Source organism: Geotrypetes seraphini, chromosome 1, assembly GCF_902459505.1.
Source record: "Geotrypetes seraphini chromosome 1, aGeoSer1.1, whole genome shotgun sequence".
Classification (NCBI taxonomy): Eukaryota; Metazoa; Chordata; class Amphibia; order Gymnophiona; family Dermophiidae; genus Geotrypetes; species Geotrypetes seraphini.
In genome coordinates, this window is record NC_047084.1 from 58,365,689 (window position 1) to 58,380,306 (window position 14,618).

Genomic DNA, 14,618 nt, shown 5'->3' on the forward strand with positions numbered 1-14,618 from the left:
CTCTGCCGCGATTCTCTTACCGCTCTGCTCTGCCCCGAATCTCCTGCTCTCTGCCCCGACTCTCTGCCGCGATTCTCCTGCCGCCTTGCTCTGCCCCAAATCTCCTGCACTCTCTGCCCCCGACTCCTGCTCTCTGCCCCAAGCGCTGTCCTGCTTCTACCCTGACTCTCCTGTGCTCTCTACCCCCGACTCTCCTGCTCTGTGCCCTAAGCGCTGCCCTGCTTCTGCCTCGGCCTTCCCCTGCAGTGCGAGCCCATGGTTTTAACCCGCGGGTTTAAATCGGGTTACAACCACGGGCTCGCTGGGCTAAAGTTAAATTTTTTTTTTAAAAAAAAAAAAAGGTTGCTGCTCTTTAAGCATGAGTGGACAAGTTTCAAGTTTATTAAAATTTTGATATAAACACAATATCAAATATTTTCAATGCATATAACAATAAAAGTTTTTTTTTGGGGGGGGGACAAAATAAAACAATTTATACAGGTAAACATACAATCGATGTACACAATTAATTAGTGATATATAGGGAAAGAGGAGTGAACTACAATTGTTAAAGAAAGTAGAAGAACATTTAAGGAAAAACAACATCAGGAGGGTAATTGAAAATGTTTTACAAATAAAGCTAGGTCTAAAAGTGAAAGGGAGAAGTTGTGACCTATATATAGATCTGGTTAGGTTTAAGTATTTGAGCCTGAGATTGTTGATAAAAGAGTTATCCTGTTTATGACTCGAATGCATCTTTGTATAGGTGGCTTTTTAATGTGCTTTTAAATTTTTCTAAAGAAGTTTCACCACGCAGATAAACTGGTAACTTGTTCCATAGCTGGGGTGCTATGATTGAAAAAATTGTAGCTCTTCTGGTGCCTATTATTTTCAGAGACAGGATGGTCAGCAAATGCTGATCTGTTGATCTTAGAGATCTGGCTGGAGAATATGGTATCAAATAACGGTGTAAAAATATTGATGTGTTGGTTTGTTGAATTTTGAAGGTTAATAGTGCAATTTTATTGATTATTCTATGTGAAATTGGTAGCCAGTGTGCTTTTTGTAAAAGAGGAGTGACATGATCGTATTTTTTGGAGTTAGTAATAATTTTTATTGCAGTATTTTGTATACTTTGTAACCTTCTTATTTCTTTCTGAGCTATGCCATGGTATAATGTATTGCAGTAATCTAGCCTGGAAAAAACCAAGGAATGAAGTAGAACATTAAGAGTTTTTGGTTCTAAGACTTTGGATAAGGATCTAATAAGACGTAGTTTATAAAAACAGCTTTTAACTACGGAGCTAATCTACAGATGGTCTGCGCATGCGTCAGGATCACTATAGAGCGATCCGGGCACTTGGTTGGGGGCATGATTCCCATCACCCTCATTTGCACAAGGGCGATTTGTGAATCAGCTCCCCGGACACGGATCGGATCCCTCAGGGATCGGATCCGATTCGTGCCCTTAGTGAATCTGGGCCGTACAGTCTAGTCAAGACAGATAAACTGGACAAGAAGGTGCATCAATACATAGTGGTCAGGGTGGGGGAATTACACAGGTAATAAGACAGATATGGGTGCTTAGCAGATGGTTTGGAGTAGAGAATGACACGGTGGCGGTTTACCCGCGGCCACCGCATTTTAGCCGCGGGTCACCCGCCGAAAACGGGGAAGAAAACTAGCAGTCGCTGCGGCGACAGGGACAAGGCCATTCACCGCCCACGGGGCGGTGAATGGTCTTGTCCCCGCAGTGAGGCATGAAGGATCGCGCGGTCCCCGCAGCTCACACCCGCCTGCCCAATCGATTCTAGTGTTTAGCCAGCTCTCTCCCTTCTCCTCACCTTAGTTTGTAGATTTTCTTTTTCGGCGACCAGCACGCTATCAGAAAGCCGCGCACCCACTGCTGCTCAGTTTCGAGCTTCTGCTCTGACGCAACCGGAAACAGGAAGTTGCAGCAGAGCAGAAGATTGAACACTGAGCAGCCGCGCATGCGCGGCTCTTTGGGAAAGCGTGCAGGTCACCGAAAAAGAAAACCTATAAACTAAGGTGAGGAGAAGGGAGAGAGCTGGCTAAACACTAGGATCGATTGGGCAGGCAGGTAGTGGCTGCGGGGACCGTGCGATCGCTAGTGTTCCCGGCTCAAATTGGAAGGAGGGAGTGAAAGGGAAAAGGATTCTGGGCCAAGGGGATGAAGTCGGAAAGAAAAACCCACAGCAGGAAAGAAAGGGAAGGACTGGCAGGTGAGCCAGATGCTAGAAGCAGGGGGGGGGGAAGAAAGAGGGAAAAAAGCTAGATGGGGTTGAAAAGAAGAGACACACTGGTATGGAAGAGGAAGATAAGGGAAATCTGGACACAGGAAGGTAACAGAAAGAGGGGAAATTATGTGCATGGGGCATAGAGACAGAGACATAAAGGGGACATGCCATGGGGATGGTATATGGACACAGGGGGGGCAATGACAGATACATAGGGGAGATATTAGAAATGGAGAAAATAGGAGCACAGAAACGAGATGGTTTGTGGGGATGGGACAGGGACCGAGCTTGCAGGCTCCAGTGGCTTGCACAAATTACATTGTAACGTGCCATGAAAATAAGAGGAAGGAAGGTAGATAGGCCACACGAGAGGAGCTGAAGGGTAGTAGAAAGGAGCAGATGGTAAAGGAGGGAGGGAAGGGTGGTGGTGGAAAGGAATAGAACAGACATTGAAGGAGGGTGGAGAGGAACAGACCCCCAAGGGAAATGTGGAAGACAGAGTGGGAAGAAGACAGATGCCAGACTATGCGGGAGCGGAGGGAAGAAGATGGGTGCTAGACCAATTGGGGGGGAGGGTTAAGGGAGAGGCACAGTAACAGCAAATGGAAGACGCAGAGAGAAGACACACAGTGGATGGAAGGAATTCAATGAGAAGATGTGGAAAGCAGAAACCAGACAACAAAGGTAGAAAAAAAAATTATATTTATTTATTTATTTTTTGCTTTAGGATAAAATAGTATATTAGTTGTGTTGATAAAAATTTATAAACAAAGCCCTGCCAGCTGAACATCTCTTTCTCTAGTTCAGCAGCAGGAACTTTGATTTATAAGAAAGGAATAAGCTAAATATTACAGTACTAAGGCTTATATGGATGCAGCGGGGACGGTGACGGGGCGGTGAATGGGATGGCAGTGGCGGTGACGGGGCGGTGAAAGGGATGGCGGTGACGGTGACGGGCGGTGAAGGGAACGGCGGTGACGGGGCGGTGCAGAGGATGGTGGGCCGGTGACGGGGACATATTTTTTCCCCGTGTCATTCTCTAGTTTGGAGTTTGTAATTGAAAGCAGCTTCAAAGAAGTGAGCTTTGAGACTGGATTTGCATACAGCCAGAGATGGAGCCTGATTTATCGAGTCAGTTAGTTTGTTCCAGTTTGGGGCGGCACCAGGAGGGAAAAGCTAATTATGAAAGAGAGAAGCCAAAGTGGTATTCCCGCATATCATGCCCACATACACCTCCTCCCACCCCCATTTTTAAATTAACAATAGAAGATACCAGGCACTTCTATAAATAAAGAAACCCTCCCCCTCCAGCTTGTTTCAGCTACCAGGTAAAACCACCATTATAATTGAAACCATTATTCAACAAATTCTTCTGTGTAGGAGTGAAAACTTGATTTGATAGAACCTTTACATACAGATGGCCATATGAATATCAGTACTATTGCTAGTGGGCCATAAACAAGCAGATATGAGTGAAAACAATAACCAGTTACATTATTAAGTAATGTTGGAACTAGAAATGCATAGAGCTCCATAAACCTTCTGTGATTAATAAGTATATACAGTGGTACCTCAGAATGCGAACGTCCCAGAACTCAAACGATTTGGAATCTGAACTGCAAGCCCAAAGCTTCCCCTCTGACGCAGCTTAATGTTTCCACCTGGGAGGGAAGCTTTGGGCTGAACACCACTTGCAGCTGCCGTTGCCAATCTTCCTGTCTTGCCACTGGGGATCCTGATCTTGCTGCCTCTGCTGCTGGGGATCCCGATCTTGCTGCCTCTGCTGCTGGGGGTCCCAATCTTGCTGCCTCTGCTGCTGGGGGTCCCGATCTTGCTGTTTCTGCCAGGTAGGCCCAATCTTGCAGAGATTGTGGGACCAAGGAATGGATTAATCCAGTTTCCATTCTTTTCACTGGGAAAAATGGTCTTGGAACTCAAACATTTTGGAACTCGAACGGGGTTCTGGAACAGATTAAGTTTGGATTCCAAGATACCACTGTATTTAACTAAGAATAATGGAAACAAAACTGCTAGATTAGTTATGCCACTATATGGTATTTAAAATCATGAAAACTCTGGTTAATGATGTTTGTGCAGGCCATTTTCTGTGTACACTTCAGGTGGGCAGCATAAAATTTAATGATGGCCTATAGGTTGTCCACCCTAGGACAGAAACTGAATATAAATCCTGCACCTCTATCCCCCTTACATTTCACCATACAAAAAAATATTCAAATTGTAATCATCACCTTAGGAACTGCACACATTCCTTCCACTGTCAGACACTTTGGGCCTGATTCTATAAATGGCACCTAACCGCACCTAACATGTAGGCACTGGTCAGCGTGGTTGTCAGTTAGCCACTTGGTACCACTTAAAGAGCCATGGTTAGCGGCGTCTAGACCTGATTAGGTGTCGTTAGGCATCATTGTGGTAGTAGGGACCAGTATATTAGGCCAGGGTTTTCCTGACCTATTTTATTGACACCTATTCTCTGTCCCTAACCATGGCCACTTTTTAGGTAGGCATCGTTAGGTGCTAGAAGGCACCTTGACTTAGGTATTGCTAGGCGCCGCATTGAGTTCTCTGCAAATCTCTTAATTGGTTTTTAAAAAAATGTTTTATTCACTTCAATGGTGTGATCAATTACGATACCGATTAAGCCAATTTAGGTTGCGCACGGATTTCAGTTAGGCATTACTAGGCATTCCTAATTAGGGTGCCATCTATAGAATCAGGCCCTTTGTTTAAATCACATGGTATTTTTGTTTGTTTGTTTTGTTTCTGTAGTGAATCTACGGGCGCATTTTTATATCGTGGTGTCAAAGGCCTGCTTTCAAATAGGGCCAGATACTTTGCAAAGTAACATAAAATCCCTGCAAAAAGACATTCAAAATCAATATAGGAAATTTAACTAAACATAACCCTAACCCACCTATGAAAAGACAATGCAATAAATATTACAGTGTTCCCCCACGAATTCCTGACTCACCCATTCACGGTCTGCTCCGACCGCCTCTTCCTGTAGTAAAGTCGGGCTATACCAAACAGGAGCTGCGTGTCTTTACTACAGCGTGTGACTTTACTACAGGAAGAGGCGGTCGGAGCAGACCACGAGTGATTTTCTTCACCCGCTGGCGCTCCAGATGCCCTATCCTGCCTCCCCTGCCTTACTGAATTTCAGAGGAGTACTGTACGCTGGGCTCTGGTGCACCAATATACTTTCTACTGGGAAGCTAGAACATGCTGTTTAAATCCTTTCTGTTTGTAGTCTCAGAACAGTACTAGATGGACTCTCAGTTCTTTAAGCAAATCTTCTTTAATAAAGGCTTAAAACAAAAGGAAATGAACTCTGTTACTTGTACAGAATTGTGGCTCTTCTCAATGTCCACCCTCTACCACTGTAATTTCCATGTCGCAGGGAGTGGTACTTCTGCTGCCCCTTAGCAGCCCCATCTCCATCCCTATTTCTCCTTCCATCCCTTGCCTCCAGATCATTATTACACAGTAACCTTAGCCCTCATAAGATCTGCTGTATCATATATGTGGTTTTGCATAATGATATTCCCATCTATTTGGCTAAGGTTTTGGTTAGACATTATTCTGAGATCTACAGGGGCAATTATTATTTATTTATTTATTTTTTTTTTTTTTGGGGGGGGGGGGGTTCTGCCTGTGCAGGAGGTAAGGTGATATTGACAAGTAGAATGACATTCTCAGCGGTGAGAGGGGTGGGGACTTCACTATCTTAGAGTCAGATTATTTACAGATTCATAAATTGCACAAGAAATTGAAATCTTTCTTATTTGAGTGTGTTTATGATATTGCTAATTTACCCCTCCCCCCATTTCCATTTTATAAAACCGTAGTGCAGTTTTTAGCGCCGGCCACAGTAATAACAGCTCCAACGTTCATAGAATTCCTATGAGTGTCAGACCTGTTACCACCGGGGCCGGCACTAAAAACCGCACTACAGTTTTGTAAAAGGGAGGGGTTAATGTTTTTATTTTGCATATATTAGTTATTTTCATGTATTAGTTTATTTTAAGTTTTACTTGCACTGTTAAGATTAATATTGTTAGTTCATGTGTCAGAAACTGGAATACATAAATAAGGCTGATATTTCAAAAATTTCACTGATTGTGACTGCTGAAAATGGACCCACAATTTTTACATTTTTGCAAACCTTGAACTATTTTATGCTGACATTTTTTATTTCTATCCATGCTTCTCTCTTCCAGAGATTTGCCTCTTGACTAAGGGTCGTCGTACAGCAAGTGTAAGAGCTGACACATACTGTCGCTTGTATTCCCTGTCTGTTGACCATTTTAATGAAGTACTGGAGGAGTACCCCATGATGAGGAGAGCCTTTGAAACAGTGGCCATAGACAGACTCGACAGGATAGGTATTATTTTCTTAATCATCTTCATTGGCAGATTCATGTTTAATTCTTTAAATTCACAGCATTGCTTGTTTTATGGTTTTCTTTTTATATCCGAACAAGGGCAAATCCTACCATTTCATTGTTTAAAAAGTATATTTTAACTTTGACCCTCTTTTACTAAGCCGTGGTAGAGGTTTCTACCGTAAACTGGAGCACTAAAGCCCGGACTCTGTATAGGATGCCCGGTCTCAGAAGCTGACGGGCATCCTATATAGAATCGGGCCAAGACCGCCTAATGTAAACCCGATTCTCTAACCGACATACATGTTACAGACGTCGGTTAGAGAATTGGGTTATTGTAGACGTGGCTGCTAAGCTTATCGTGGCAAGGGATCTCTCTGCTGCAATAAGTTTAGCAGCTGCAGTTGTGGCCGCCAGTACCCCCCCTTCCCACCCCGAACAAATATGGCAGGACGGATGCCCAATCCCTCCTGCCCAGAACACCCCCCACCTGCCCCCGAATGCAGCAGGAGGGTTGCCTAATCCCTCCTACCCGGAACACTCCCACCCTCCCGAAGACCGCCAGCAGGAGGATGCCCAATTCCTCCTGCCAGAACACTCCTCCCCCGAAGATCGCCGGCAGCAGAGTGCCCAATCCCTCATGCCAGAAACCCACCCCCCTAAAGAACGCTGGCAGGAGGGTGCCCAATCCCTCCTGCCCGAAAACCCTCATCCCCTGAACAAAACTGGCAAGAGGGTGCCTAATCCCTCCTGCTTGAAACCCCCTCTTTTACCGTAGATATTACAATGACCCTTCCCACACGTGGACCCCCACACACACCTACTAACCCCTCCCCGGACCCCTGCCCCCACTAACTTTTAATGATAGCTGGCGGACAGGTCTTCCCACCATCCGTCCGGCAGACCCTCCTCCGTCGAAATGAGATGGGCCTGCCCCTTTCCTGTGTATTGTGGGATGCACCGGGGAGGAGCCTAAGGCCTGATTGGCCCAGGTGGCTTGGGCCCCTCCTATGGGCGAGTCCTTAGGCACATGGGCCAACCGGAATCTTAGGTTAGTTTTGAGATCTGATGCTCTTGGGCTGCTGGAATAACACTACCTAAAAATTTGCTCGCAAGTAGCATTATTCATTTAGCACAGTAGTCAGTAATCTGTGGGCAGGGCCGGATTTTCCTATAGGCTAACTAGGCTTCAGCCTAGGGCCTCAAGATCAACAGGGGCCTACATTCAAATTGTTAGCAAAATTAAAATTACACTATTCTAAAAACAGTGGACACTGTAATACTGAACTGAAAATAAGGAGAAATTCTACGCTTCGGGATCGGAACCGGCTCTGGCCGCAAAGGGGCGCCGACTCGGCTTCTCCCTTTCTTTTTCTCGCCCTGGGAGGAGGATCGGGGAGGGAAAGATGTCAGTCCGGAAACAGCTGGGCAAAGCCCAGCCCCGCGGGGAGAGAGGCAAAACGTGGATCCGTCAGGACAGGGCGCCCCAGACTGGCATCGGGGGGGGGGGGGGTTTCAGTGGAAGGGGGATGGGAGGCAGGCAGGCTAGCATCGGAGGGGGGGTGGGGGGGTTTAATGGAAGGCAGGCAGGCAGGATGGCATGGGGGGTGTTCAATGGAAGGGGATGGGAGGCAGGCAGGCATCGGAGGGGGGGTGAGGTGAGGAAGAACGCACTGGGGGCACTATGGACATAGGAAGGGGCAATGTTGTGTGTTATGTTTGATTAGTTATTGTTACAAGTACTATATATGGTGCTGAGAATAAATGTCCAAATAAGTGTTCTCGACTTTTTTTTATTTATTATCCGTGTCACATTATTTATAAAGGTTAGTACCATTAACAACATGTTTCATTTAACATATTGATATATATCACAGTAATGATGTATTTTATTATCTCTCATGTAATTTACAAACTTAAAAATGGGAGGTGAAAGGGCCTCATAAGTGGAATAGCCTAGGGCCTCTTTTCATCTAAATCCGGCCCTGTCTGTGGGATTATTATATTGCAGGTTGCTGATTCTCATGCTAAATCAAGGTATGATAAAAGCCCACCTTTTACCAAACATTGATAACTTCCTCCCTAAAGCTAATGCAGAGTAGACACAGAGGGCCAGATTATCTAAGCAGCACTGTTGTTGGCAACTGCCTTAGCAGTGGCCGCTGATTGTGTGTCAATCACATGATGTGAATTGCACCTCTGGCAAAGAGACTGTAGGTCCTGGAAATCTAGACCAGGGTTTTCAAGGCCTACATTTCCGGCACCTACCTATGACATGAATTGTGCCTCCAGAGGTGCTTACTTGCGCCTAACACCACTTCCAGCAGTAGCCACGCCTACAGTGACGTTAGGCACCTCCAGAGGTACAATTCCGGTGCAGTTTTTTTTAGGTGCCGGTAGGCTTCTTGAATTTTTTTAAGTAGCATTTTAAATGGCATTTTTTTCACTTAATTTAGGTGCCTACCAGTGCCTAAGGCCTCCTTTTACGAAACTGCGATAACAGTTTCTTGCATGGGGAGCCACGCTGAGTAGCCCACACTGCTCCTGATGCTCATTGAGTTCCTTTGAGTGTCGGATGCAGCACGGGCCATTTAGCACGGCTCCCCATGCTAGAAACTGCTATCACAGTTTCATAAAAAGGGGTAAGTTAAGGTGCCGTTTAGTGAATCTGGGCCTAAATAACTGCCTTGATATACTTTTGCATTAGTTCACATCAGTGGTCCTCAACTTTTTTTCAGTTGGGACACACCTGATGGACAGTGCTCGCACATGTGACATGCGCATACATGATCCTCATGGACCTTTAGCCTAATACAGTATGGCAGATCTTATAAATTAAATGTAAACATGCTCTACATACACAAAAATCCCAACATCAGATGCAAATCTTAACTATCACCTTTTCTCCATGGAAGTCATCATACAAAAAAATGATATACTTATATACGAGGGATCATCAAAAAGTTTCTGCACTTTTATTTTTTTAAACACTATTTATTAAATATCTTAAAAGCAAATTATGTCACTACCTGCAAGGTGAGCTGGCTTGCCTGACTTACTAGTCACATGACATTCTATGACATGCCTTCTTCCACCCCTTACCTGGTAAAAGGTTTTTAATCAAAAGATTTATTTGTCACAATAAAGACCGCCTTCATCGTGTACAAAACCTGCAGTCTTTTGTTTGTTTGTTTATGCCTTCTTCCACCCCAACCATTTCCTGCGAAAATATGAGTGCGGAAATTTTTTGAAGAACCCTCGTTTTTTATATATATATATATATATATATATCAACATAGATCTTTCTACTACCAGCAGTGGTGTAGTAAATGGAGTTTATGCCCAGGATGGAATCACCCGGCATCACAGCACTGGGAGCCCCCTGTGTATCATACCCCTGGTGCTGACCCTTGGCATCACTACACCATGTACCCTCTTCAAATCTTTACCAGCTGTGAGCAGCATCTCTTACCCATTACACCAGCCTCATCCTTCTCTCTGACATCACTTCCTGGTCCCCACAAGCAGCATATTAAAAGGTATGGGGGAAGAGGAGATGTGCCAGTGCCCCTGCCAAGGCAATGCTTAGGGAGGTCTGCCCTTCTTTTACTATACCAATGACTATGAGGCACACTGTGAAATAATGCAAAACCTGAAAAAAATGCTAGCTCAACATACATGTAGCAAACCTACCATACAACAGTGATATTCATCAAACAACATGTCCCAATCCGCCTATGTAGGTGTAAGTGGGTAAGAAATGTTTTAAATAAAATACATAAAAGATAAAAATGTCCCAACTTAACACAGAAACAGAAAAAAAATGATCATTTTCAGGATAATTATCCAAGCACTTATGCTATCAGGGTACCTGGATAATTTCAACTGGCTAATCTATGAATCTAACACTGACCAGGGAGTTACTTGTATTTCTGTAAACTGAGCTAAAATCCTAGTTTGTGCATCTGTCATTAAGCTACTCACTAAGGTATCATTTTCTTTCTAACAGGGAAGAAAAATTCAATTCTTCTACAAAGATTTCAAAAGGAACTCAATGCTGGAGTTTTCAACAATCAAGAGAGTGAAATCTTGAAACAGATTGAGAATCAAGATAGGGAAATGGTCGAAAATATTGCTACAGCTAGTCTCCAGCAGATGCCAGCTCTAAATTCAACAACTTCTTTAAGAATGAAAGCCCCTGTTAATACCACAACCAGTCGGTCTCATGGAAACTTGAATTCTCCAGCACCAAGTCCACAGCAATCTACCATTCTCTCACCTTGCTCTTATACTACTGCAGTCTTTAGTCCACCCATACAGAGTCCACGGGGAGGCCGAACTTTTCAATATGGCTCTCCGACTACTTCACAGTTGTCACTAATGCAGCAACAGCAACAACAGCAGCAGCAACCACCTAGTTCATCAAAGAAAAATGAAGCTCACAAGAGTACACAAGCTCTCCACAACACCAATCTGACAAAAGAAGTGAGACCACTCTCTGCATCACAGCCTTCTTTGCCCCATGAGATCTCTACTCCAATTACTAGGCCTCATCCAACTGTAGGAGAGTCATTAGCCTCGATCCCACAACCTGTCTCGAGCGTTCAAGGAACAGGTATTCAGAGTGGTAACCGGGGCACTGCCCCACAGAGAGTTTCTCTCTTCCGACAGATGTCTTCAGGAGCAATTCCCCCTATTCGAGGAGCTGCACCACCACAACCACAAGCCTCTGTTTCTTCACCTCCAGTTCCAGCTCCAGTTCCAACTTCAGTTCCACTTCCTGCTCCTGCTCCTGCTCCTGCTCCAGGACCTGCCTCCGTCCCTGTTCCTCCTACTTCTACAGCAGCTCCCGTTTTGTCTCCAAACATAGATTCTTCAACAGTCTTAAATACAGACCCAGAAGCAGATAAACCAAAATATACTTCAAATTTATGATTTTTGATATCTGTATATACCATAGCAACTTTGTAAAAAAAATAAATAAATAAATAAAAAGACACGAATATTCCCCCAAACTATTTTTAATCTACTACCTGAGAGATCTCTGCAACTATTATGAAGAAATATCTTAAATGGATTTATCAAATAAAAAATGTAAAAAAAAAATTATATATATGTATCTAAAAAATGAAGTTGAAAATATGTTTAAAATAAGTATTATGTATGTCTTCCTTTCTTTCAGTCAGATAGGAGGCACTTTCAGAACTGTGTAAGCAGTCACAAAGTCTATGAGTACTCTTACCTCTGGATTTTGCATCAGTTCTCAAAAGGAAAGTGTTAAGTATATTTTCCCTTTGAATACTGCCCAAGAAAAATGTACCTAAGCAGATTTTCACCTACTTTTTCTGAAGGTACAAGCATTTTCCAGCAAAAAGAACATATACAATTTTGAAATTGCAAAACACTGCTTGTTTTGCCTTCCACAGACTGAACCCTTCCCCAGGAGCACATCCAAGAAAACAAGGATCAAAGAAAGTGTATGTGCTTTTACCAGCATATTTAGAGAACATATTTTAAAAAGTCTTTTTACCTGAATAAATACCCCCCTACACCCTTTTACTAAGCCACGATAGAGGTTTCTACCGTGGCTCAGGACGCTAAATGCTCCAATGCTGCTCCAACATTCATAGGAATTCTGAGTGTCAGAGCATTTAGCACTCTGGGCCACAGAAGAAAACTCTACCCTGGCTTAGTAAAAGGAGGGGCCTATAAGGAGGTAGTTACTTATATACATTAAGGGGGAAATTCTGTAAATGGCATCTAAAAAAGATAGGCGCCTATATTATAGGTGCCTGTCTCTTGTTAGTCACACTTAGGTACCTATTACAGAATCATGCCTAACTTAAAACTTAGGCACCTGTAATATAGGCCGGGGTTTTAAAGGCCTATATTATAAGTACCTAAGTCCTTTAGAGCAATGGTTCCCAACCCTGTCCTGGAGGACTACCAGGCCAATCGAGTTTTCAGGATAGCCCTAATGAATATGCATGAAGCAGATTTGCATGCCTGTCACTTCCATTATATGTAAATCTCTCTCATGCATATTCATTAGGGCTAGCCTGAAAACCCGATTGGCCTGGTGGTCCTCCAGGACAGGGTTGGGAACCACTGCTTTAGAGAATCGTGCCTAAGTCCTACTCCAATCCTATACATGTCTACTTTGGAGTTAGGCACCATGTGATAGGTGCTTATCTTTTATAGAATCACACCTGTGAGCATTTGTGAGCTTGTTAAAATTCATAATTGAAGCCAATTTATTAATCAACTCTCCCCCCCCCTTTTACTAAGCCACAGTGCGCTAAATGCTCCGACACTCAGAGAATTCCTATGAGCGATGGAGCAGCGTTGGAGCATTTAGCGCCCTGAACCACAGTAGAAACCTCTATTGCAGCTTAATAAAAGGGGGTAAGTTAGGCATTTAACTTTAGGTGCCCATCTTTAGGCGCCACATGGAATTTCCCCTTAAGGGAATAACACATAATGGGGCTCCTTATACTAAGCTGTAGTAGAAAGTAGCCTGGGCTATTTTTAGCATATTGGTTTCCCACATGCTGAGGCCACTTCTAGAGTGGGCACAATTTTTTTCCCCATAAATGGCCACATGTTAATTTTCCAATTAGTGTGCCACCTATTTTGTAAGCAGTAGGGACGCCCATGCTAATCCTTCCCTAATCAGTGTACGGAAAAGCCCACATGCTAGCTGATTAGTATAGGGCATGCCTACTCTCTGCCTCTGAGCATGCTCCCATGCTAAAAAAATTTGTTTATTTTTTAGTACACACCAAGCTTAGAACTACCATGGGACACCTGAGCATCTTGCATTAGTGCCTTTTAACCTGCGATAAGCACCACAGCTTAGTAAAAGAACCCCAATACTTGCCTCTTAACATGTGCTACATACTAATGAGATGCATATCATTATCCTATAAATCAAATAGTGCAGCTTTGTTGAACTTTGAAGGCTCTATTATTCCAGGGTGACCTGATACTCCTAAATAGCCCTCCTAAATAGCCCTCCTAAATAGCCCTCTTAAGAGGTTGGTTTTATGAAATAAAACCACAATCTGGATCATGCTTCCCCCTCCTCTCAACCAAGAATCCCTCTGAACATACCCTCCAACCAATCTGCCCCTGCCATCATCGGGCTCAAAATTATGCCCATGAACCTTAGTGGTAGTTTTAAGGTACTGAAGAGCAAAATGTGGAACCAGATCCTGGACTTCCAAGTGTTTAAAATGACAACGTTTATTGGTGTATAAAACAATTAAAATGTATCACAATATACTAAAAATCAAACTCATTCCAACAATATAAGAACAATGATTGCACTGTATTAATGGTGACCAGACCCAGTTTTAAAGTACTACCACTAGGAGTCAGGCTCCCATATAGGTTTGATCAGTGCTAAACTAAGGGTTCTTTTTACAAAGGTGCCTTTTAAGCAGGCAGTAATTTTTCAGCTAGCGTGCACTAGTCTTGTACGTGCGCTAAAAACGCTAGCACACCTTAGTAAAAGGAGTCCTAAGCTACAGTAACATGCCATATTTTACAGCAGTGCAATAACTTCTCCCTCCACCCAAGAAGAGTAAAATGATTTTTTTAAACGTATCCACTAAAATTCCAAAATTTCCATGTCCAATTCTTTATCTACTTTGCCTGTAAAAATGATTTAGATTCCCAAGTTACTAAAAAGGAAAAAGAAAAAAAACACACAAAAAAAGCGCATTAAATATAATTTTGGCATTATGAAAGATGATAGTCTGTGTCAGCCACTGATTAGTTTGGATGAATCAATATTTACCTTAACTTCCACTACTACATTGAAGGTGTTTATTTTAGAAACACTGTTCGGGTTTTAGATGTGCATAAACTGGCATTTAGATGTTTATATTGCATAAATGTCTAAATCTTAATTATACAAAGCCAGTCTATAAGTATCTGCAACTCTAAAACATGCATATGGCAAGGGGGCATG

At 43.3% G+C, this 14,618-nt stretch overlaps 1 protein-coding gene across 2 annotated transcripts in view; it reads left to right on the forward strand.

The window, feature by feature from the left end:
- HCN1 (hyperpolarization activated cyclic nucleotide gated potassium channel 1) overlaps positions 1–11,709 on the forward strand; it is a 619,095-nt gene extending 607,386 nt beyond the window's left edge. For both annotated transcript variants that reach the window (XM_033931614.1, XM_033931607.1), the window contains 2 exons: positions 6,479–6,643; positions 10,653–11,709. In XM_033931614.1, coding sequence (XP_033787505.1) covers positions 6,479–6,643; positions 10,653–11,578 — 1,091 coding nt within the window. In that variant the 3' untranslated portion in view covers positions 11,579–11,709. The remainder of the gene's footprint in view (positions 1–6,478; positions 6,644–10,652) is intronic.
- The last annotated feature ends 2,909 nt before the right edge of the window (positions 11,710–14,618 follow it).